General features: G+C 37.1%; 1 protein-coding gene across 1 annotated transcript in view; it reads left to right on the forward strand.

Moving 5' to 3' along the window:
* The window catches only part of MGAT4C (MGAT4 family member C), a 202,971-nt gene that overhangs the window by 162,945 nt on the left and 13,053 nt on the right, over positions 1-26,973 (forward strand). The window contains 1 exon segment of the mRNA XM_071423321.1: positions 9,570-9,592. Within this exon segment, the coding sequence (XP_071279422.1) occupies positions 9,590-9,592 (3 nt within the window). The 5' untranslated portion in view covers positions 9,570-9,589.

A 26,973-nucleotide genomic window follows, 5' to 3' on the forward strand; every position in this document is an offset into this window, starting at 1 on the left:
TTTTAAAGGTGGAAATAGGTGAAGAAGGATTTTTCTCCTTACAGTTATATCTGGCAGCTTTATTTGTTTAAGTTAGTTGCGTCTGTAATTTGAGGTGCAGCTGGTAGTATCTGAGAATAAATCAATCCATCCAGAGTTGCAGCATGCTGACCAGTGCCTTTGATCTCCCCCCACTTCCTCTTAAGGAAGTCTATATTGTCGTTCTGTGAAGTTTATATTCCCATTCTGCCCTATAAATCTGAGTTTTCTAAGATAGGAGAAGTGCTTTCTGACGCACAGAGAATGTGAAGCTGTTTGCGGATTCTTTTGGATCTCATGCCTGCTGTATGGTTGTAAAGCATTAGGTCAACAACCCAGAGGATTCCTTTAAAACCTTGCTTACCCTGGAACTGGGAAGCAGAGTAAAGTGTCTTGACCCAGCTGACACTGATTATTTGTAGGCAATAACTGTTGAAACCAGTTTTCCCAAGATGGGTATCAGCTCTGATAGTTTGCTGTCTTGTTATTAAAAGAATGCCTATCTAATAAAAATACTCGGGTTTAAGACTCATATATATTTTATTTAATGTAAGCACATGAGAGATTTTCAGTTTATATATAGAAATAACATCTCTTTTTCCTTAGAGAAACTCATCAAGAAGCCTTCAATTTTTACTGTAAATACTACCAAATTTTTGATTATATTAACATCATTTCCCATCAATTATTTAGCTCTTGGCTTTAAATATTTGACTAAAAAGGATAATAGTCCACTGTAGACTCCTAACATGAAACTCTGTGATGCACATAAAAGGACTTATACAAAAAAAATATATATTTCAGTGATCTTTACCTAACAATTAAATAACTTTTCACTTACAATTTCCATCAATCATAGCATTGCTTTCATTATTTTTTCTGAATTTAATGCAATTGTAAAGCTATCTCACAATGGTAGTGAGATCTATCTTCAAGCAGTAAGCATTTAGCATTTTGACTTTCTAAATATATAATTATTCATACTTAGAAATTAGTGGAAAGTTGTTAGATCATTATGCTGTTCACTGAGAGTCATTTGGGAACTGCAAGACTCTACATGATCCTCATTAAGTGAAATATCTGCAATGATAATATATTATTGTGTCATCTGCTTAAGAAATTGGTATAAATTAGCACTATAATATCTGACCTAATATTAATCAGTACAATATAAACTATGTGCAAATCATGTATATCAGGATTAATGGATTTTCTGGTTTTGTGTGAAATTAGGTTTGAAAGTAGTCCGAAATAATATTTTAGTCAAAACTCTTCATAACACAGGTCTGCATTGTGGTATCCAGTCCTAGCCACAGGATCCAGCTGGATGTTGACACACAGGGATACCATCCCTCTGGGCCTCTGAGACTTATAGGGGACTTCCCTACATATTTGTAGGCCAGAAATAAAAGCATACCACGTCTACTGGCTCCCCACATCTGGACAAGAAAGGCAATATGGCAGTGGGTCAAGAAATGGCAGTGGCTTACTTGCCTGTTGTCTAAATAAATGGAGCAAATTACTGACTGTTGGGACCAGACATGTTCCCAACCTTGAGAAATCACTTCAGTCCTATTTGTGTCTTAAAGTAAGAAAGAAAATAAAAGTAATAAAGGTAGGAAAAATAATTGTATCTGGAGTATCAACATATTTGCTATTTAGAAATATCTATGCTAGCTATTGGATCACTAACTAAACTATTGATTCCATTGTTAAAGGTGCATTCAGAAATTTGAAACACCTACAAAAAGTTTTATATTGATATACTTGATTTTGGATACCACAATAATTATTTTTTCTAACTCCAGTATGAAGCACATATTTACATTGAAAAGACAGTTTAGCACAAATACTCTGTGAACTGCAGGATGAATCAGAATATGAAACACAGAGCAACGCTTGCCACCTCTTGTGCATGTTAATAGCCCTTATTCAGGAGTCTGTCTGAGTTTAATGACATTCATGATGCACTTATGTATCAGTGATGTCAGAAGGACTAATCTGAAGGCGTTTCTGGAGCAGCAGTTAGCTCTGCTGTTTGTCCTAGCAACACTATTTCTAATGAGCCTGCAGGCTTGAAGTCCTTTTCAGCTTTAATTGTGGTCCTGCTTTTTTTGACACTGAGACAGCAGTGGCACTGGATTGAGAGCCTTTGTGTTGGTCTCTGCAGCAATGACCTCAGTAATCATGTCCACTAGGCAGTCACAGGAGTCTCAGGAATAAAAACTTCTCTACTACTGTCCTGCCTGAGACAGTAAAAGAGGTTTTTTTATGAGAAGGTGAGGATTTGGTGCCCATTATGTAGAAAGAGCTCAGAAACTGTTTTCTTCTCTGCCCTGGGCCTTCTTGTCTGTTTTCTTCTCTGTCCTATGCCTGTTTGGCTGCATGTAGCTCTCTAATCTCCAGGTTCATGGCTCTGCACAGCAGGACCTGGCTGGTGTTTGCCTGTTCCTTCACATCCCACCAGCTCTTGTCCTGCCTGATGCTCAGGCACTCTTCCTGAGGGACAGAGATAACCTGCCAGTCCCAAGTGGCATCCTATCATTCTCATTTATGTGTCTGAGCACATTAAGAATAGATCTTTTCTATTCATTGCAGTGCATGATGTGCCTGAAGGTATAAAGATCAAGTTAATAATCTCTCTCATTTTACAGAGGAGTCTTCTGTCCCCTAGGTTCCAGCATGCAGCTACAGGGTACAGTGCCCCAACTCAAGAGAGTGTTTACACAATATCTCCACTGGACACAGATTCAGCTCTGAGGTTCCAGTGCTGTAGCTCCAGATCCTACCATCTATCCACTGAGCACTAAAGAGGACAGCACCCAGAGACAAGGAAGGGCCATGCTGCCTAACATCTGGAGATTTATCATCCATTACATCTCTAGCATCTGTAGATACCAGACACCTATTTGTTGTGTCTTTTTGGACATGAGAGAGAAATGCAAACTCCTGGACTCTCTTTCTTGGTTCAGTTGCTAGGCCCACTAAAAAGACTGTGCATCAGCAGACTGTGATCTGCTACTGAGTGAACTCTGTTTCCTCTCCGAGCTGCTGGGTTCACAAAGGAGTAAAGGTGACTCAGGATGATGCCTGATATGCCAGGGTTCTCTACCCTAAGTTTAGATTGGAGAGAGACTTTTCCTGGGCTGAGAGAAAGACAGAAAGTTCATGAAGTTGGTGAACATTTTAATTTTGCTAATGCTTGAAGGTAGACTCCCCAGTGTGCTTTCTTCTTGCTGTGTGCTGGTGCAGGGCAGTGTGAGGTGTTGGATGTGCAGGGTTCTGAAGGCAAGAAAAGACCATACTGAACTTTCCATAAAGGAAATGTGGAATTTGTGCTCCTGGCCTGCTAATGGTAATTAGTGTCCACAGGTATAGTTTCTTTCATTAACATACCTTTTGGAAAAGAGAAAGGTAAGAGATACAGGGCTGCCAAGTATTTTTCCCAGAGAAAAGATAACACTAAAGTTTCTTATACTCAATGTTTCTTAATACTCAATCAAAATCTCCCCTGGAGCAACCTGATACTCTTTCCTCTTTTTCTATTTCTTATTACTTGGAAGAAGAGACTGGCACCCACCTGGTTACACCCTCCTTTCAGGCAGTTGTAGAGAGAGATAATGTCTCTCCTGAGCCTATTTTCTTCAGGCTAAACAACCTCAGCTCCATCAGCACCTCCTCATCAGACTTGTGCTACAGACCCTTTGCCAGCATCATTATCCTTTGATGGACAGGCTCTTCCACCTCAATGCCTTTGTTGTAGTGAGAAGCCCAAACTGGAGGTGAAAGAAGAACCCCAATCTGTGCCCGTAGAGACTGACAAATCTAAGTGACTGCCCTCTGTGGACACATGTTGTGCAAACCCCACAGGGCATTCAGCATGTGTGGTGTTTGCCAGCTCCTCATCTTCCCTGCATTTCTCCTTCTTTCCTATTCTGCACAGTATATACTGTGCTTTGCCCTCCAAGCCCTTCCACCTTTGCTGTGCTAGGAGAGCAGCTTTGCAGCATGAGGACAGGAATGAACAACTCACCAAGAAACATGGGCTGCAAGCCCATCTCACAGAGCAAGCTGGCAGTGTGGGATGTGCCTGGTGCTAAGCCTCCCAAAGAACCAGTCCTCTCAATGGAGTAGGATTTTGCAGAGCAGTATCGTTCAGCAGGTCTCCTTGCTGGGGACAGGGATGCCCCTCCATCTTCTCTCTTATATGAAGAGCCTGAGAGGGAAAATTCACTGTGAGAATGTCAGTGCTGTTCTAAGTGTCTGATATTCCATGGGGATATAGAAAATGAGCAAAGACCACTTTTCCAAAGCTTTCCTGGAGAGGGAATAGTCAAGGTTGTGAGGAAGGGAGCCTGGTGGAAAAAAGCATGTCAGGTGTCAGTTGCTTAAATGCTTGTAGACGTATGGCACTGCAGAACACTATAGCTGTTCACTTGGCTCTAAGTATTGACTTTGAAAAAAAAAAAATTAAAGAAAGTTTTTGGTGCAAATGTCTCAAAGATGGTGTCCTGTACAAGAGATCCAATCATAGCTACCTTTGAGCTAAAATCTTTGTGCTACTATCTGGGGACTGCACAGTGGGGAGAAGTCTTTAAAAGTGAAATGAACTGCCTACAAATAGAAAAATGACAAGAACTTTTATCTGAAGCCTAACCACCTAATTCAAAGGTGGCTCATCAGTAGACAGTAAAAATTTATATTTTGCTCAATATACTCTTTTGTCAAGGAATGCATTAAATGTCCAACTGGTTCAGGCAACAAAAAAATACTTAGTTTTGAATATATTCCTTCTGCAAGAGTTTAACAGAAAGCCACATAAGAGAATACAAAGAAAATATTCCTTACCAAGCTGCTTCACTTTTCTTCTGAAGTGATAATGTAAAAATGATGCACTGGTCATTTTTTTGAGCACCTAGTGTTTATATGTGAAAGAATTTTAGTCAAAAATGTCAAAAGATTATAAGAAACACTTTCTTTTATGAGATTCTGAAAACCAAGATTGCTTTAAAACTATTATAAACTTTTTTTGGCTCTCTTTAAATGAAAATTACAACCTGTAAGCTTTCAACACATTTTCTAGAGATTGATAAAATATTAAAAAGCAAGTCATCAATCTTTTATATGAGTTGTACTTTATTCTTAGCATGTCCTCCCATGGTTATAGGTTTCTTTCCATCTACTAAAGTCAATAAATTGAAAGAACATTTTCAATTTCTAGAAGTTCAGTTCAAAAGTCTTTATGCACTAGTACTGAAAAGCTTTTTGCCTATTTAAACTGTATATCATAATTATACCACAAATATATCACTAAGTAAATCATCAAATTAAATTATTTTTATAATGCTACAATTTAGCTATATCAATAGCTCTAAAATTCTAACACACATGAAAACTCTCCTATTCTGTCAATAGTACTTCTAAATTTAATCTGCCTGTCTTTATTCTCACAAAATTATTTTCACTTTTATTTTTATAAGGACTATGAAAATAAAACATAAAAATAATTTATAAACAAAGGAAGCTGAACTTTAAGTGCTATCATTCAGTAAAAGAATTTTCAGTGACATTTTGTCAATGTAAATATGTTTACTACTTTAATTGATGTGACTGAGAGCTTTTAAGAACCAAATGGAAAATATTACAACTTTAAAGTTACACTGTAAAATGTGAAATTGTGAAAAACCATTTCAGATATTCAGTAACACTAAATTAATTTCTCTCCAGATATAATAAGTACTGAGAAGTGTCTGAATTGTCTTGTAATATGTGCTTTCATATTTAATTGTTTTTAAAATTAATTACTACCATATCTGAATAGATACTGTAATACTATAGTATGCAACTTTGTAAGGGAAGAATATGAAGCTATTCCACTCTGCCATTAAACATTTTAAAACCTCATAATTATATGCAGAGCATATACTTCTTCCATGCTTGATGTAAATTTGCTTTTATATTTTATAGTGGTAAGCAAGTACCCAAAGGCTTATTTTTGCACTTTGCTTACCATGAATTCAAAACTGTGAATTATAAATTCTTGGTTTTGTTTCTGTTCTACTCTCAGCCTTAGTGGAGCATTATTAGTTGTCCCAGTGTAAATGGATCCCAGCATAAGTGGAATTAAGTAAAACCTGAGTACATTTCTATCATTCTATGAACTTTAAATGTTCTTTCCCTCTTCCTTCCCTCTGCCATTCTTTTCTGTATGTACAGATGTTTAGGAAACAAACAAAAATCAAAAGAGTTAGATGTTATATTTATCCATTCGATGGTAGCCTTCCATTACTGTGGACTATGTTTATGAAGATTTCCCTTTTTACAGGATGCATGAAAAAAATTGTTATATCTCATTGGCTGTTTAATAATTGCTAACTGCAATTGTGTAGTATTGTTACATTTGTAGTTTTTATACAGTTCCATTTTAAATCATTTTAAAATTAGGGGAAAGCAATGCATTCATGAGGTGAGTGAGAATTAAAAATCTCATGTAGGACCAACCTATTTTTACATGGTGTTTCTGACACTTTTCCCAGCACAATATGTCAAGATGAGAGTTGCTTAAACATGTGTAGATGCATGGCACTGCAGAACACTTGGCTCTTCACTTGGCTCTATCTATTGACTTTGAAAAAAAACAATTGGGTTTGTAGTGGTTTCTGATTTTCTCAGACACCCCACTTCCCAGGAAGGTACTTCTGACATTTACACAAGACTAACACTGAAATAACATTACCAGTCTTCAGGAAGCAATCATTTCTCCCACCCCAGTAAATAAGAAAGAGCAGCTCGTTCTATAAACATAGCTACTGAATGATTAGATAGAAAGATGATAGATAGATAGATGGATAGATAGATAGATAGATAGATAGATAGATAGATAGATAGATAGATAGACAGATAGATAATCTTGTTTGTATTTCTGCTGAAATGGAGAAAGCTTATATAAATTCCTGTAACAGTTGTAGTTGATCCCTCTGGAAAATATCCCCTTCTTTACACATCAGAAACTGCCTTTGCTAGAAGAGATGAGTCTATGTAAAAACAGCCCTTTTCCATCCCCTGCTTTTCTTCCTTAAATCCTTAGGCAGCCCTCGAGGTTCCCACTGGGCACAAGAGCAGTGATGCCTGTACAAAGACAGGCTGACGTGGCACAGTGTCCCTCAGTCTAGCACAGCTTTGCTCTGGGAATGGTGCAGGTTCAATCAATGGCCTTCAGAGCAGCTGCCAGGAGTCGTTCCTGGCACACAACAAAAGGAGATGTGTGCCATGAAAACAGCCTTTTGATAGTTTCAAGGGATTAAAGAATAAGGACTGGAAGAATGTGGCACAGGGACAGGCTTGCCTATCATCCATGAGGACTACTAGAAAGAGAAAAATCTCCTTTATGGTTATTTAATAGGTTAGAAAGAACATTGGTGTGACTTCCCTTCCAGTACTGTTCTAGAGTGCCATAATATGTCAATTATAAAATCCTGCCCTTAGCACAAAGAAATATAGGGACAATATATTTTGGATATGCAACATATTAAAATTGAAGCCATTTGAAAAATTATTTAAGAGTAATTTCCAGGCATGATTCTGAGTAACTATTTTCAGTAGCTTATACACATCAAAAAAAGAATCAGCAACAGCTTTTGATCTCTAACTGGAGAGAAATTAAGAAACAGCATTCATGGTTTACCTTCCTTTTCTTTGTCTATTGATATGAAAAATAACTCTAGGGGAGAGAAACTTAAACTGAAGAAAAATTTCTGAGAGGGCAGAAAAAGGTGATTTCAATTTCAGTAGACCTGTGGCAATTTGCATAAACCAGGGATCATTCTTTCAGCCTTCTCAATAAAAGAATTAAAAAAAAAAAAAAGAGGAGGCAGAATAATTTTTATCGATTCACTTTTTGATCAGTTTCGTTTGTGTTGCTCCTACTCCTCTATCCCAAGCAGAAACTCTTCAGTAAGAAATCACTTCTAAGACATGAGCAGGAGCTAGAATTTTTATTATCTGAGGAGACTATTACTGTAATATAATAGAAGCAATACAATATAAAAATGTCAAACATTAAAACAAAATTATAGATTAATTATATTTCAGTGATTAGGTGAGGCTTCTCTAGATTTGGACTTTTTTGAGCTTTTTTTCCCTTTTTTTCCAGTGTGCACACGCACAGCCTCATGATAAACGGCCAGACATGAGGTTATTACTAGCTGACACTGTAAGAATCTTTACTCCCAACAATGCTTAGTGCTGAGATGATTTTCATTGTTGGAAGCCTGAGGATGCATACCATTTAGACATGAGTTCTGCTTTTCCAAGTTATGCTCTGATATTTTTTTTCTTTTGGCAGTTTGACATGCTCTCTTTGTTGTAGCATTATTATTATTATTGTTATTATTATTATCATCATCATCATCTATATTTTAACAGCTCTCGTTTTATAGCTGTGTTAAATTCCCCACAGTCTAAGCAAATACACCATTGACCATCATTTATGTCTACAGTAATAAAAGAATTTATCATTTCAGCAATTTTCTTGGCTATTTGTAAAGGGAGTTTTATTCTATCTACTCAGGTTTCATTTTCTTCTGAAGACCATGGTGTGCTTTAGTATGTGTAGGAATCACAGAAACAATCGATCTGTCTACTCAAATTTTGTATTTAACAGGTAACATCACTAAGGATTTAATGGCAAAGGACAAGCTGAATCATTTATCTTGGTACTGCATCCCTATGCTGTTTTCATTCTAACACAGGGAAGTTATAAAACTAAAATTATAAGTGAGACTGTAATTTCTCATTTCAGCACAGGATAAAAACTTCTTGTTTCATTTCATTTTAGCAGCAGAATTATAGTGGTCTTAATGAGTAGGAAACTGTATGTTGTAACATTGTCCAAGGTTAAGGGATTAACAGTTTGTCAAATGTACTGTGTTCTTTAGTCACCTGTAGCTAGATCTGTAGTCTCCTGAACCAATGTCCTTCCCTTCCCTTCCCTTCCCTTCCCTAGACATCCCTTTAAAAGCGTTTTCTTCTGCAGATTGTAGAACAACTTCTGGGACAATCAGAAATATGTTCTCATATTCCTAATATGCCACTTATTGTAGCACTCTCTCCTTCTTACAGTCGTTCAATAATGCTTTAGGAATTAGGGCAATCTGATTTACTTTTGATGAAAACATTACTGGTTCATTGGAGATTCACAGGAAGATTTTCAGCTGGCTATATTCATTCAGATAAGGCATTTCAAGAGATAACACACTTCAAGCTGTGATTTGCCTTCCTTCTATCTTCCCCTTTGCACTTCTTATTTCTTCCTAGATATGAATTTTGAACTACTGTTGAGGGTGTGCTATGAGGATGTGGGTTTACTTGAAAATTGGTAATATTAACTGTCAGATTCTGAAGTACAGATGACTGAATATCATCTGCATTTTAATTGTTGTATAGATAATAGAATAACTTTCCCATTGATCTACACTGGTAGTAATTACCATAGCTGTTCCTAATAAAGTTGATGAGATTTGAAAAATGTATTTTCATTTCTTGTCTTTCAGTTTCTCACTTGGATCTCCAAATGGTAAGGCATTCTACTAGGAGAGTTTTCATGTCTTTCTTATGAGCTGTTGTGAGATGACTTTGCACTGAAGTTTTCAGTTCCTGCATCTGGTGGCACAAATGAAATGTTGTAAGTGCTTTTATGACTTTTTTTTTCATCTTTAATTTTCGCATTTAATACTAGGTAGTGGAACTGTAGCTTTAGTTCCCTACCAATGTCAGAGGTTACATCCTGAGAGTTTCATATTAGACACTGGGCAAGAAAAATCTAGTGGAAAGGCAGGGCAGCACTGCAACAGGGTACCAAGAAGGTTGTTAAATGTCCTTGGAGATTTTCAAGTTTTGGCTAGACAAAGCCAGAGCTGGCCTTTTCTAGTGTTGGTTATAGCCCAACTCCACGTAGGAATTGACCTGTATGAACTCCATTGACCACCCCCTCAACCAGCACTTCTGTCTTGGAAGTGGAAATGCTGTGACTCCTTAAAACAGCCACTGTCGCAAGGGTTGTATATAAGGATAACCTTCCTGGAGAATTAGTGTCCTTGGACTTGTCAATTTTCAGGAATTGCTCAATATCACACCAACATCCTATGATTAGAAGGGATGATGATGAAGCTGCTCACTACTCTTATGTAGTTGACACAGTACAGAGAAGTGTATCACAAACCAGAGCCTCATTTTCATAGTGTATTTTAGTCTGACAAGGAGTTGCACCAACACTTACTCTGGATTGTTTGCAAATTACATAGCTGTGTCCTCCTGACCTGAGTCACACAGCACAGTCTAGGCAGGACAAACAAGGAACTTAACCTAGGAATTTTTCAGCCAGTCTTTAAACCTCATACATAACTACATTATCATCAAATGGTGATTCATGGACAGCCTTTTGTAACTGGCAGGTATTAATTGAATTATAACCAGTATCTTTATCTATGTAAATTATGTATTAAACTATGTAAATTGTTTCCTCTTTGCTATAGACAAATGTGTTATTCCTGCTACACCTCAGCATAACTGATAAAGTTATTACAGAGAACAGTACAGTCCTTCTGTTCTCACATTTCACTATTTCACATTTCACTAAGGCAAACTGACTCACTAACAAAATTATTTGAATTGTGTGGTCTCCTCAAATGTCTTTACCACAGTCGGTGGTCCATGATGTCTTATTGAGGTTCATAAGTGAATGCAGAAAAAGAATAACTTCCTTTTTATATTTTTCCTAATGCTGATAAATCAAAAATGTTGATAGGCTAAATTTTAAATACTTCTTACAGAAATCTGCAGCAAAGGGAACAATTGTGACTTTATAGAATGACTGTATAAAATGAAATGCTTAGGTAGAGTTAAAAAAGCCCCTTAAAATAGCATTTGTGATATTTTTCTCTTAGTGGGTATGCCATCATGCTTGTGTATGCTAATGTTGTTTCTGCTGCTCAAATAAAGCACTCCATGCAGTGTTTCAGCTAACAGTGAGCAAACTCAATACTTTACTATGACATCTCTATTGTACTTTGCATTTTACCTCCTGTTTGATATAGATAAATTCTTTAGCTGTGCCACATTTTTCCTCAAGATTGGGCAGATCAGTGAGGGCCATAAAATATTAATCATGAAAGCTTAGAGAATTAGATGTCTGTGACTGTAGGTTTGTCTTGTTGGCAAATCTTTCTCAGTCTAAACTATTTCTCTTTTTTAACTCCAACAGAAATGATGCACTGTAAAAGGTATTATGTCAGTTCAGATTAAAATACATGTGGTTTTTCAGACCAGAAAAAGGGTTGATTTTTTTATTCAATGCTCCAAGTTTAAGAATTTTACACGTGCTTTAGAGTTTTGTTGTCAAAAGCAGACCTGATTGCCAGTATGCCATTTGCTTTGATTTTTCCAAATATGACACTATCTTGCAGATCACATGGAGCTAGAAAAAAGGACAGAAGTATGGAGAAAGAAAATTATAGCTTCCTTTGTAAACTTGTGCAACTATAGGGAAAAGGTACTTAACCAGGTAGTTGCCATGGTGGGTACAATGTGTGTTACAGAAGCTGTTGAGAAACCTCTAGTTTTTGACTAGGCCCTGTTATTTGGGGATTGATAGGAAGTGATCACTCCCTCTTCCTTTCCAATACTCTTTTTAACCTATGTGTTTGGGGCTTGCTTACATTAAACTAAAAGCTATCAAAACTTCTGTCCCAAACATGGAGGATTGAGTGGACCTTTTCTTTGGTTGAGACACGTTTTATCTTCCTTGTTACACTGCTTGTATTTCTTGGTTTATTTCTTCTTCATTTAACTCCTATTAACATGGGTTAGTTAAATAGAAATAACTCTAAGTCTGAAGAGGCGACCATTTTTTTTCAAATTAATATTAGCCTGTGCTGGGTAGATTTTAATGAATTATCCATAAAGCAACATAAATGGAAATGGGTATCCTGACTCTGCAATGAACAATAAAGTCATTACACAAGAACAGGTCATGTTAAAAGTCCTTGAATGACAATAAGCTGTCTCTAATTATTAGTCTGTGACAATGTGGATTTTTACATCCTTGAAAATTAATTGTATAGCACTAGGAAGAATTTGCATTTTTCCTCCTACTTGACTCATGCTGCTTGTCATGAATTTGTTATTTCTCCTTTACTTACTACTGTGATGGCATTCTACCACTCTGCTTCAAATAAAATTTGGAGAAAATGCCTCTACATTTCTAGACTTCTCAAAATCTACAGCAATATCTTAAGACAGGAGTCATCTTACCTAATTTTACTCTTGAAAATGTGGAGTAAATGGAAAGAGTTTACCTATTCAGAGCACCTTTCTGAAACAGCTATCTCAGCATACATTTGATTACTTTATAATGAGTACCTGTGTAAGCAGCATGGATTATATGACTAATGCGTAGGTGACTAAAACCAGAGGATGAATTCTTTTCTAGTGGTTGAAAGTGTTGCTGTTTCTGCTCACAGTACTATCAACCAGCTTCAAGGTACTGCCTTCACAGCACAAAGTGTGGGAGACAGTGACACAATAATTAATTCTTGGGTTTATGCCTTGTCTAGGCCTGGTACTACATTAGTAACCCCAGTCTGTCTTTTTGATTATCCTATAAAATATTTTCCCACAAATTTCCTTGTTAAATGTATATATCCACCAACAACAGGGACTCAAATCTCGTGATCTCTGTCCCAGACTCTCTCAAATTTACTATCCAATATTGTGTCCAATCTATCCATTTCTATAGTTCCTTGTAAATCAGGAATTCGACAGTCCTTCAGTCCCTGAGGCACACCCAGGAGATGCCAAATTTGATTACATTTCTGAGTTCCCCATACATTTTGCTTATTGTCAGTACCTTCACATGTGTGCTGCTGATGGTTTGCTTAGACTATTTCTAAAAGTCATAAGGAGTCAGGAGCTTCTGGTGACATAAGGACAGTCTGGCACTCTACTGGGAGTTCCATTGTTGTGGAACACTTTTAGCAGTATACTTTCCATTCTTATGAGAAGACTTTTCTCAAAATGTTAGAAAAGGAATGTGAGTTTCAAGACTTGCTGCTTTCTGGAAGACACCCTAATATTCTTCTTGAGATGCCCAGAAACCCTGTTGTACAAAACAGTTCTGTTCCGTGTCCAATGTGCTTAACAGATCAGAGCTAAGGTGGCAGTGGTGGGTAAGAACACTAATCCATGGTGTATAATTGGTGTTGGCTCTACCAAAGTCTCATTTTTTTAACCTTGTCTTTCATCTATTAAAATAAAGAAAAAAGGAAAAGCAGCTTTCTTTTAGTCTAGAGTAGAATGAAACACCAAGTTATATGTTTCACAAACACAAGAAGAATCAAGAAGTTTACTATGCCATGTTGGCCTTTTGCATAGTGTTAAATTAAATCACACATTGCTCAGACTTTCTAATTAACAGTATGTTATGTGGAGGAAGTCTTTCAGTAATTAACCTTTCAGTTAATCAAAGAACATTTTCTGCTTCCCTCCATCTTAAATCTATTTCATGTTTTTTTTTCCCTTTACTTCTTATCATTTACTTTGTGGTCTAGATCTTGCCTTTGAAATGCTATGATCAAATCCCTGATTCACAGCTATCAAAATTTTAAGCTGCACTGTAAGATAGCAGAGAAGGGTAAAGCCTATTTTAATTCTAATATCTCTGAATTAAAATAGCAGTTCTAGTATGATAGAAAAATAACTCCCATGAGACATTTTTCTTGGTTGAAATCATATGCACTAATAAAGATGTTCTGCTTTTCATTCAGAATCAACAGTTATTCATTGTAGGAATGTCTTTTTGTAAAGGGAGACATAATTGCTGCTTAAGTATACAATAGAACTTCATCAAACTGAAAACTGAGTTCACATATCACCTGCAGATTTTCTCTTCATTTTCCACAATGTTTCAAATTCTTAAGCATTTCTTAGGTTGTAATATTTGTCATTGTCTCCTATAAAAATAGGGAGTCATTTATAAAGAAAGTGCTGTTCAAACAGGAGGCTTACAAGCCAACATATACAGATTTCAAAGCAAAAAGAGATCAGGTAAAAATCTCTGAAAGAATTGTCTGTTTAATAAAGTAATTTTAAAAAGTGCAAATTCTTTGAAAAATATAGTTTTCTCCAGCAAAGAGCAATTTTTTTTCTCTCTTGTATCCACTTAAGGAAGTAGAATAATGTATTTCAACTTGACTACATGGAAGAGAGTAATTGCCAAATAGTCAGCCTAAGTGATCTGCTAGCTGATGTTTTATCAATATTTTTGCTGAATTAATTAATTATTACCTCATGCATGTGTGTTTCCATATTTTTAACTTACATAAACTTAGAAAAGCCTACAAATAATCTTCTAAAGAGAGAACATGCAGTGACAGAACTAGGGGAAATGGACTCAAACTGAAATAGGGCAGGTTTAGGTTAGATATTAGGAAGAAATTATTTACTGTGAGGTTGGTGAGGCACTGAAACAAGTTGCCAGAGAAGCTTTGAATGCCTCATTCCTGGAAATATTCAAGGCCAGGTTGGATAGAACTCTGAGTAGCCTGGTCTAGTGAAAGGTGTGCCTTCCCATGGCAGTAATTTCATCTAATTATTAAAATATTTTATATTTTTGCACTTCTTTACAAGTCATTGCGCACTCTAAGCCAGTATAAAAACACAAACTGCATTGTCATGTAGTTTAACAGAAACAAGCAATAGAAAATCACTGTGTACTTACCAAGACACAGAACATGAAATATTCGTGCAAAATAAGCAGAAAAATTCAGGTAATGTATAATATGCAATTTATTTCTGATCATCTTCTTTTCTGTAGATAGACTAAAAAAATAACTAGGCTCTTTACTGCACACAAACTTGCTGGAATATCCTTCTTTTAGGCAACAAACCAACTTTTCAAGTATCATGTTAAAGTAATGTATTGACATAGCTCAGTGGAATCACAGAAAGATGTTATTTCACCTAATGATGCTACAAGGTTATATCACGTTGATGTTATGGGATTTGTACGGTCAGAGGTCAAAAGAACATTAAAAGCCTAGGCTGATATCTACAGTCCAGATGTATTAGAAAGTGATGCAGAAAATGTTAGTTTTATAGTACAGTCTCAATGGTCATTAGAGCTTAAGCATTCACTGGTATAAAAATTTTAATAATATTGAAATTCTTCTACTTCTCCTCCTAAGCCCAAGTTTAAAAAATACACTGCATGCATCCTGAGTAGCTATTAGATACTATATCAAACTGAGAGCTGATGGCCCCTGAAAACATAGCTGCATTCTGGCTTTTGACTTCATGCTCTGGAAGTCACCAGGAAGAGTGGGAAGCAATCACATAATTTTCCTTGTAACTTCACAGCTCTTCTTGAAGTGTCTACTTCCAAAACTCATGGTGAAGCATTAAAAATACCCCAAGCACAAACATGCAGAAATTTTGCCAGAAAAGAATTCTAAAACCTTTCTAGTACATGAACCTCTCTTACTACCATATTTATTTTAATCAAAGATTGGCAACTAAGCCAGAATTTTTGGTTTTTCCCCTTCATTTTTCTTCCTGTGCTTATTATCTGCATTAAGGATTCATATAAAATTAACAATTGTAAACTTAAAACAAAAGAAGCAAAATATCTGCCTGATTTTCCACTTGCAGTCAATTCAGTCATTTTCCTTTAATTTACTATAGTTATATGTCTGAGTCACATATTTCCAATATACAAATCAGCAAGTCACTCTGTGCTTGCTTGGCTTCATTTGCAGATAGCTTAGTCCCACTTCCCTAATTCACACACAGAAGATCCTGTCATAAAACTTAGTTGCTAAATATTTACAGTTGAAAAATATTGATCATCAGCAATACTGAGAATAATTTCTTTCCCAAGGACATTGTGTCTGCAGTTGATGAAGATGCATCCATGGTCTCTAGAGCTTCCATCAAAAAGCATATTCTCACACAGCTTGAAGCCAGAAAGCAGGGCTTCAGCATGCAGGAACATATCACTTGTTCCAGAAGGCAAACATTGTAAATAATGAATGTTCCTCTTCTTCCTCCTTCCCTTACCTTTTATATCTGAGCTGACATCACATGGTACAGAATATCCCTTTGATCAGTTTGGGTCAGTTGGCCTAGTTGTGTCCTTTCCCAGGATTTTGCCCCCCCCATCCTACTGAATGTTGAGAGACAGCCTTGGTGCTGTGCCAGTGCTGCTCAGCAGTAGCCAAAAAACACTGGTGTGTTATCAGCACCTTTCTAGCTAGCAATGCAAAGAACAGCACTGTGAGGGCTGCTGTGGGAAGATGAACTCCATCTCAGCCAGAGCCAGTACGTGGGTTGAATACCCCATAATGCACTGAAATGAAACAGCTCTCTGACTTACTGTCCTGCCATTCAGAAAACTTATTCCACCTCAAATAAGTTACCCCATTAACACAAATTAAGGGCATGGGTCCACTGTTGCTGTTAAACCCTTCAATGGATATCTCTTTTGACTTCCATATACCTGCAGTAAAGCTATTAGGTACCTAATACCTAATAGCATACAGCTGATAGTCATACAGCTAATAGTCTGTGTACTGTGTGCTGTACTGTGATTAATCTAGTCAATGGAAACTCTAGAAGCAGCAAAAACATGTTCTGGGTAAAGCCATGGGGGGAAGCTGCAGAGTCTGATACCTGAAGTCAGAGAACTGGTTTGTGAAATACACAAAGGGAACTATCTTGGGATAGACAACTACACTTGAGATTTTTACTGGAGGGAAACTTGTAGCAGTCTGCTGCAGACAAGCTGTGCCAGCTATAGTGCCACAGATGGGGATGATGGAGAATGTGGCCTTGTGTTATTGCAGAATTCAGACATTTCTGAGGATAGATGTAAGTCTGTGCTGTAGTTTCATGTTTTGGAGATAGAGACAGTGGCTTATTGATTATGTGCTCTGCTTAAAAAGGAAGCAAAAGAAATTTCTAAGGGAACATGAAAGGTATTCCTCCCTTTGTGCATCTATAACTGAGTATGACATCTCAGACTGTTTTTGTTGTCAGTGAATAGAAATGGGCATTTTGGGGGCACAACTCATCTGATGTATTTTAGAAAATAATCTTTTAGTGAGATGCATCATGGTTTAGAAATACTTTTCTTCGTTGGCTACAAACAAAATGTGACTAGCTTAGGTGTATGTGTTTGACCAAGCAAATGTCATTTTAAAAAAACAATGAAGCACAACTCCAATGAGCTCTCAAACAATGGGGCATACATCCAATAGACATATCACCCAACAATCAGTAGTGGAGCAGTGGCCTAAAAGTATCACCTCAGGATCATTGTGCATCTGTCAATAAGGTTATTATATGTTCTGTTGTCATTCCTGAAAGCCTTATTTGAAAAGATGCCATGTCTCTTTTCCTTGAGGCTCACTAAATCTATTTACATTGTAATTCATTAGAAAAACATAGGGTACTGAGATTTTACGAGCGTTTACAACAGTGCTTCTTGCCAATGCTGAGTTAGACTTTTGTTTTCCCTGAGCTCTCCATTTTCCCTGAGCTCTCACTGGTGGTGAGAAGCCTCTACAAAAGGTGATTCAGAAGGATATTGCAAGGTTCTTGTTCTAAAGGAACCAGTTTTAGCAAAGTGGAACAGGTCATTACATAAGACTCGCCATTAAACTAATTTCTGCATTTCAGGAGCTATTCAAAAACAAGAGAGCTAGTGTACCTACAAGGGGCAAATCTAAGAAGTGATGTAAAATATAGAATAAAAAGAAATTATTTTTTAACTGGCCATGGAGATTTTATTTCTGTTCTTTTTTATTTTACTTTTTTTAAGATACTGTGGATATTCTTGTTGCTTTTGTTCTCTAAAAATGCTACACTTTGCTCCTAGTACACAGGTCCAAATAAAAGTTTAACTTACCAGTTGGTCTTGTTTGAACTTCACTTGCAAAGAAATGTAATTTCTTTTAGTGAGAAACTCTTTTATAGTACTTTCGTTTCTTCAAACTAAAATTCTCTTTTCTTTCCAAATGACACTGTAGCTGCTGGCATTGGAAAAATGAAATAAAACAGATGTTGAAAGTGCACATTTAGATTTATTGATGTTATTTTTGACCATATAGTGAGAAATCCCTTCCTGTCCATTTATTGAATTTAATTGAAATAACTAGTTTATTTATTAATCTTATTTTTATATATTGATATGGTTTAAGACACATGAAAGGGTCTTCAGTCACTAATGTGGGAAAATATTTAATAGCTTCTTCAGAGGAAAAGTGGATTGGAAGTTTACCTTAAAACACTCAAGAAAAAAACTTTAAATAGTTTTGTTAAAGATTTATTCATCCTCTGCTACTAGGCTTTAATTATTTAACAAATTATTTGGAAAAATAAGGAATTAAAAATATATTTTTTTAATAGAAACCTCAGTAACTAACAGTATTTTATTGCCATGGCTTGAGTTTATTTATAATAACTGAAATATAGAATAGTAGGAAAAGTAATTTAAACCTTTATTGATCATCAGGTTTGACATGTGGTAAGGATAAAAAACCTATTTGGCTCACCTGACAGGTTGGCTTTATCATCCAGCTATTTTGCTGATTTTTTTTTTTTTCTTCAGTTTTGCTTTGTTTTGTTTTCAAGAAAGGAAAGAGAGAAAGTTTTTTTAATTAGGTTACAAAATTATCCCTGGCACAACCTAATAGACACCACCAAACATACTGCTACTAAAACATAAATTGAAGCTAGAAGTAAAATGAATTAAACATCTTCTAGAAAAATGGGAAACTAATCTGCTGCAAGAGAGAGGTAGTAACACCCTCTCCCTCTCTGCCACTCCTTTGAATAATGGTGCATCAGTTCAATGAAATCAGGCTTCAGCTGCTCACTGAATAGCAGAGATTTCCACAGGCACAGGATTTGGAGAGATGTTCCTTCTCAAACAGAACTAGTTTTACTTGACAGGTCACAGAGATAAAGGGTAGCATGGCCGTGCTCACTGAAAGCAGCTTTAGATAAGTTGGTGTGCTTGCAGAGATCCCGTGCTACTCAGCTCCATGGATCTGAAATGCCTGTTAGCTTGGCATGAAGCTATTCATCCAAGGGCTCTTTTCACTCTGCCTGGAGCCACTTTTATGAAGTCTGTGGGAAATCTGATGATTAAAGTTGAATTCATCATCATCGCAATTGGAAGCTGCTAGTGCACCTGGTCTGCCCCTTTTCTTTGAAGGATTTATTCACAAGGTCTCTAAACTAATATTAACTTAGAAGGCAAAAGCAGTGCTGATAATGGTAACAGAGATATTTACCCCTCCCACTAGAGATCCTGCTTAGCTTCCATGATCAAATTGCCTTAGACTACAAGATAACATCACAGATTTTAGGTACCTCTAAAACCATCTTCTGTCACTGTCATATTTTCTGGAAAAATCCCTTTGCCAGGATTTCTTCTCCTGGGAAGCAGAAAAGCCTCAGAGAAAAAGGAAAAACAATATTATCTCATTTGCTTCTCCAGTGTTTGCTGCTTTGGAATGTGGTTTGGAGATTGTTTATCCAACAGGTGGTTGTTTGATTGGTTTCATGTGAATTGTTTTTACTTAATGACCAATCACAGTCCAGCTGTGTTGGGACTCTGGTGAGTCACAAGTTTTTCATTAGTATCTTGTTAAGCATTCTGTAAGTATCTTTTCTTTATTCTTTAGTATAGTTTTAGTATAGCATTCTTTAATATAATATGATATCATAAAATAATAAATTAGCCTTCTAAGAACATGAGTCAGATTCATCATTTCCTTCCTGCCATGGGGGACCCTGAAAATACCACAATCTTCCTTCCTTACACAGTCAACATCAATTAATGTAATTGATCAAGGCCAGACTATTCCATAAATAACAGCACTCAACAGCAAAAATAATTTTAGTTCTTTCTTGTTAAAAACCAAACTAATGCAATCAAGACTACTGGGTTTTGAACTCATGAACAGTTTCAGAGATCTAAGTTGGGTTTCTGCTAGTTACTCTGGCTGCAGAATTAAAGCAGAAGATGAAAAATTTTGGATGTATTTTGTCCACACACTGGATTGCTTCTGTTGAAAATAAACTATAAAAAAATATGGTTTTGGATGTGACAATAGACGAAGACACAAAACATTAAAAGAAAAGACAATGATAGCATTATGTAAAGAATTTGTTTCATCTTATATATGGTTATTCATCAAAATTTTCTGAAGAACTGTTGGTCACACACCTATCCATAGTTTTCTAAGTTTTATATAAAATGAGTTATTTTATTGACCAGGAAGTTGATGCTCATTCTTACAAGCCACAAACACTGTGAAACAAGAAAAGGATGGAGAATTATTGCCACAATTCAGTGCCTAGGTCCCCCTTTAGGGTTAAGGTTACATTAAATGATAGGTTGAAATTAGTCACACATATATGCAAATGCATGGAGGCTCTTTGGGTTTTTTTAATTGAGGGGTTTTGCTCCACATCATGTTTACAAGTAACTAAATGATTGTAGGTGACACAAAACTGGGAGGAGTGGCTGATATGCCACAGAGTTGTACTACAATTGAAATGCTGGAGAATTGGGCTGACAGAAACCTTGAGCATCAACAAGGAAAAGTTCAAACTCCTGCACCAATAACAACCCCTTACACCAATATATGCTGGGCACCACCCAGCTGGAAAGCAGCTTAGCAGAAGAGGACCTGGCAGCCACAGCTGACATGAATTTGAAGAAGAGCCAGTAATATGCCCTTGCAGCAAAGACTGTGGGGAAATAACAGAAAATTGGCAAGGAGTATTGTAAACACACACTCAAGTGACTTACAGCTGGGGTGTCAAAAAACACATATATCATATTAATTGTTGCTTAGCCTTGTGTGTTTGACAAGCAGAACATCTGTGTTTAGATAATATAGGCCTGTGATAGGCTTAGAGACACCCTATCAAACATTCTGGAGATTTATTCTCTGCTGCAAGAAAGATCAAGCACAGTAGTAAACTATGCCTGTGCAAACCCCTGATACACAGGCAAAACCAGCAGGATCAGTGACCCTCTAGCTCTACAGTGCCTGCAGCTCTGTTTGTTTGCCTGGGTCCTGTTTTGAGGATCCCCAGATGGTGGAATAACAAAAATAAATGTACTCTGTGCTTTTTGTTAAGAGTTTTATGTTTGTTCCTGCATCCTGCCTGTGCTGACTCACACAAAGTTAAAAGGTATCCTGGGCTCCTCACACAAAGCACTGCCAGCAGGTCAAGGGTTGTGCTGCACTTGGCTCTGGTACCCAGTTCCAGGCTCCTCACTAAAGTAGAGACATGGACATGCCAAACAGAGTCCAAGGAAGGCCCCCAAGGATGTTTAAGGGACTGGAACATCTTTGCTGTAGGAAAAGACTGAGACAGCTGGGACAGTTAAGTCTGGAGAAGATGAGGCTCAGAGGGAACCTTACACTGTATGTGAATACCTGAATAGATAATAGAAAAAAGAGCCAGCAGTGACAGGACAGAGTTAATGGACACAAATTGAAACACAGGAAGTTCCCTCTGAACATCATGAGCATTGGCACATGCTGCCAAGAGAATGTGTGGATCTCACTCCTTGCCAATATTCAGAAGCTGCCCTTGACACCGCCGAGGGCACCTGGTTCCAGGTGGCACTTCACAGACAAGGAAAGTGGAACACATGACTTCTAAAAGTCCTTTCAGCCTCAACCTTTCTGTGATTTCGCAGTTCTCTGAAAAAGCACTCACGTCTCTATTATGTGAGGCTACAAAGTGTGCTGATGAGGAAACCATGAACTGATTTCATCAGAATCTCTTTTCATCAGGTGAAACTCTTTCCATCAAGATTAGTCAGCTTTGGTCAAACATTTCTGTTCTTTTTTTGTCCCCAAAAGATGTTTGTCTCTGTCTCAGTGCAATTCTGTTAAAACAGGGTTGTCCATGGCACTTTACAAGCTCTCAACTCCAAACTTTGAAGGCTGTGGGACACTGAGGCATAAGTTAACACATGGAGGAAGTGTTGCTGACACATTAGCTCATAGAGTCTGTGCTTTGGTGAAGGACCTAGAGCTGAAGTATCTTCCCACCAGGAGGAGGGTGTGAAGATACTATCCCTCTAGTTTATTCTTGCTGGTCCCTAATAGACTCAAGGAATTTAGTTTATCTGATAGCCTGTAGCTTCTCATAACCCCGGTACTCTCATACTGTACAAATGTACTGTGTGAGAGCTATTCATTAAAGTTTTATCTTCTGTTGAGTCTATCAATACTTGCATCCATGTACTCCTTTCATTAATTGATGAGGCAATGGATAAAATCTATTGGCTATATTTGTAACAATTTCTATCCTCACCTTTCTAAAAATTCTCTCCTCTGAATTATGCCCAGTGCTATTTTTAATGCACAGCATTTCTCCCTGTATTTCTGATGCAGACTTATACCCCACTCCTGTATCTCTAAAAGCTTCTAATCTCACTCTCCCTGGATGTCACAGTTACCTGCTCCTTCTCTCTTCATACCAATGCTGTTTTATTTGACTCTTTGCTTTGTCTCTGTGGAGCAGAAATTCAGGGTTATTTCAGATTTCTTTGTTATGTTTTTCTTATCTTCCAGCTTTTTCCACATGCCATTAACTCACTGTCTATATAGTTTTTCTAAAACTCATATTTTACACTACAAGTACTTGATAAAATAAATCCAGTGGTATACAGCCATCCATCCAATGATAGATTAGATAGTGCTTTACCACGTAAGTCAATGCAACTTCATACTTCTTAGTCATCTCTTCCCCTTGATTAGACTTGACTATTCCATGCCAGAAGAAATGAATTACATTTTGCTCAGAATGTTACAGCCAGAGTATTTTACTCCATTTTATATCATTCTGAAGCTGTCAGACAGGAAAGACACTTCATCCACCAACACCTGCTTTGAATTTAAGCTTTTTGCTTTTCTTCATTGTTCAGTACCTTGACTCAGCTGAATCATCTGTCTCCTCCTAAACTCTGATCCCTTTTCCAAAACTGTTGGGGTCTGTATATATCTGTATGCTACATTAGTGTTTGAAATTACGTTTCCCTTTCTGTGGATCAAGGATAATTATGCCTTTCAAATTCTCTTCTAAAACCTACTTCTTTAGCCCATCCTTTCTTCAGTGCCACTTTTGAGTAATCTGCCTACTAATATATCTCCACTTTTTAACCTCCTGTATCAAGAACCCAGATTTCAGACAATATAATCATCTTTAAACCATTTATTTAAGCATGTGTACCCACACAATCTACTTATGATTAGTTGAGAACCTGAACTCCTCTGGATTTGTTAGCCTCATTCTGAGTTAAACTTTCCTTTCCTTCAAACTAGTTTTTATTGCCCTGCTGCCAGTGGCAGCGAACATCCTGCCTGTCAGCCTTAAACATTTTTATGTGTACATTCAAGCTTTCAGTAAGGCAGTGAATCTGCCTGGGAGTCTATCTAAGCCCTATGGAATAACCTATCCATTACAATGCTCTACACTATCCTCTGTAGCTCAATTCTACATCACAATTTAGGGTTCAATTTTGTTATTCTTGCATAAGAAAATCATGGTACATGAAAAATTTAATAATAACCATGTAAAAAATCTGATTTGTTTTGGGGCTTTTCCCTTTCTTTTTTTTAGAAGTGTTTCCTTTGTGACTTTATAAAGATAACTGAATGTAATTCTTGAGGTATTGTGTGCAGCCTTCCAAAAAGGAAAAATGAAAAACACATTGGATAAGCATTAAGAACTGCAAGTAAAGCAGTTCAGTAAGTGATAGAATGTTATATCACAAAACTGAGGAATAAAGTTCCGGCTTCTGCGTGTCTCTGTCAAATCAGAGATTGCAATAAAGTTCACAAGGGTTTTAATAATCCAAAGATATTTTTCTATTATCTCATATAATACATGTGGCAGTAGATCAGCTCCACCTCCTGGAAAATGAACTCTACAGTGACAGGTAAATCTACATGTCTCATTTTAAAATGTTAAAATATTAAAATAATTCAGTTGCCATTTCTCACAGCCACCAGTGCCTCTCTAAATAAGCAACTTGTTTTGAGCTGCTGGGGCACAGCACTCAAGCAGACCAGAATATAATACAAAGATGACCTTGTTGCTCTACAGCCTGTACAGCTGTAGATACAAGCAGATTAACTGTACTGGTTAGGGGTATGGCTAAGTCCTTAACTTGTGTAGGTATCCTTAAGGGTAAAGTAACACCACAGAGCCTTTTTTTGTATCTGTCTATGGAGGAAATATATAAGGAAAGTAAGTGATAATCTCTAAAAGCAGGACAAAGCACAAATCCTTAGCATTATCAGAAAGTGATGAAGAATTAGAGTGGATCAAATATAAAATTTTTTACTAGAGTGAGTGTACATGAATTAGAGAAATTATTCTATGAATGGCAAAAAGTCTTTTTCTCCGAAGAAAGGAAAATAAGGAAAAAAAAACTTACTCTAATTTTTTCCTCTTGGGAATAGCCATATTAAAATCCAACTTAAAATTTGTCATAAAATTTTAATAGACATAAATTTAAATATTTTCATTTCAATTTTTGGTTTCAATGACTTGCCTTATTAAAAACAGTCCTTCTGGATGGTCATTTGGGATTTACTTTTTTTTAAAAAAAAGTTAAAATTCTTCTGAGTGTCACAAATTCTGCAAGAGAAAACCTCACGGTGTCATGTGAAAATCAATTCTTGACCTTTTACACAGATTTCACACCTTTGTAGATCCTATAAAGAACAGCATCTACCCACTGTAAAAGTATGTCATTGCATTGTTTGGCTCACCACCTCTTCACTGTGTGTTGTTTTAGAAAGTCAAAGGAATTATAATTTCACATTACCATGTAAAACTGCATATGTGTGTCTGATAGCAGCTCATACATGTACATAGAGATCTGTGATCTTACAAGTTCCCTCTCTAGAGACTGAGAAAAGCCACACATTTCATCTAGAAAGGAAAAGATTTATAATTTATACATGTTTATTAATTATTTTGTTTAACTGCTTCATGCCAGCTTTATGAAACAAATTGCATTTATACCATTCTGATAGCTACTTAATTATGCATGAATAATGAAGGCATAAAATCTTCAAGCAAAGCTGTGCCTTCAGAATTGAATTATGAATTGGAACCTTTTTTCCAATATCAAAGATTTTTAGTAATGGTGAACGTTCTGCTCAAATGGTCTTAAACAAAATCAGGGGTCTCGCTGCAGGAAATTCTGAGACTATTTTTGAAAAGGTGAATGACATTACCTAAAAAAAAAAAAAAAGAAAGAAAGAAAAAATGCAACGCACAGACTGGATACAGAGATGCTAGAGGAAGATGTAAGGAATCCTGCACCAAGGGCTTACGGTGCATGGAGGTGAAGCAGCCCCTGCAGCCCAGCTCCGGCCTCCGGCTCCGGCGAGCAGCAGGCTGGGCTGGCACGGGCGGGCCTGCGCTGCCACCTGGTGTTGTCACCAGCGGTGCCACAGCCTGCCCCTGACGGCACCCGCCCTCCCTGGGGCCTCCCGCCTTCCCTGCCCTTACCTGGCATGGGCCTACCGAGAGATCGGATGAACAAAGATCCCCCCTGGCACGATGTTGTGCTTCCAGAAGTTTCTGCATGCAAACAGAGATGTGAAGGCTTCGTGTGCCACCTGCACTAGCAATGGGGGTGTGCTCTGAGCGCTGACTGTACTGTGCCCTCCTCTCTCTGCACATCCCTTCTGGTCATGACACTTCCTCTGGCCTCCCCTATGTAATTCCCTCTGTATTTATTCCTAACCCAACATAGGAATGATCTCATACAGTATGACCAGGAAATACAGTTCTAAGCCCCTTCCACGCCCTTGGGGACTTCAGACAGGTGGCTCAGGGCACCTGAGGGGGTGCCTGTGTAACACCACAATCCAGAGAGCAAATATGTCACATATATTCATCCTGTGACTGAAAAAAATACATTTATTTATTTATTTATTTCCAAGTTTTGTTGGTTTTTTTTGGTTTGGTTTGGTTTGGTTTTTTTAACCCAAGGGAAATGTAATATGCTGACAGCAACTGCAAGCACTCTAACCCAGACTAACTGCATTTTCAATAGTCAGAACAGTTAATGCCACTAATATGAGAATTGTCAGTATTTAAACCATCCAGTGATCCTCTGACTGGTTTTTAAAAGAGTGTAGTGGTTTGAAAATCAGTCATTGTAGTGTGAGAAGAAGGGAGGGGGCAAGGGAGAAGGAAACAAAAAAAAACCAACAAAACTAATGAAATAAAAATGAAAACCAAATCATATGTGTAACACAGTCTTTTCTAAAATGGGGGCAACCTTTGATTTCCACAACAGCCTGCTGGATCCACAGACAACTAGCAACAACTGTGCTGTCACAGGGAGTTGCAGGGGTACAGGGAGGCTAAGTATTTAGAAATTTATGTCTTTAGCACCTCCTTCCTGAGGTTTATTTTCAATGTCCTTAGATATTAAGAAAAATGAAATCTTTGCTGTAGCTTTAAAAAATATCTGCACTGGGGTTTTCAGCTTCAGAATAATCAGGGTTTTTTAGTTCATCTCACTCTAAATAAAGACCCAAAAATATATATTGTTACTGAATTCTTTTTTTTCTTCATGCAGCCTGTAAACTGGTTTTACTCTCAACATAGTGAATATAAAAGCATTCGGTGTACAACCAGCCTCCATTTACTGCAGTTCATTTCAAATCTATAGATTCCTTGCAATTACCAATTGCATTACAAATATTTTATATATTTACCTCCTGGTTCTCTGGAGTATAATGGACTCATATTTTATACTGTTAAATGTGTTTATTCAGTTTGGCAAAACAAATATACATTGGATTTTGTGCTTGCTAGATTTTTTGTTATTAGGACAGA

This window comes from Agelaius tricolor, unplaced genomic scaffold (genome assembly GCF_023055355.1).
Source record: "Agelaius tricolor isolate 1412-34295 unplaced genomic scaffold, bAgeTri1.0.p SCAF_3, whole genome shotgun sequence".
Taxonomy (NCBI): Eukaryota; Metazoa; Chordata; class Aves; order Passeriformes; family Icteridae; genus Agelaius; species Agelaius tricolor.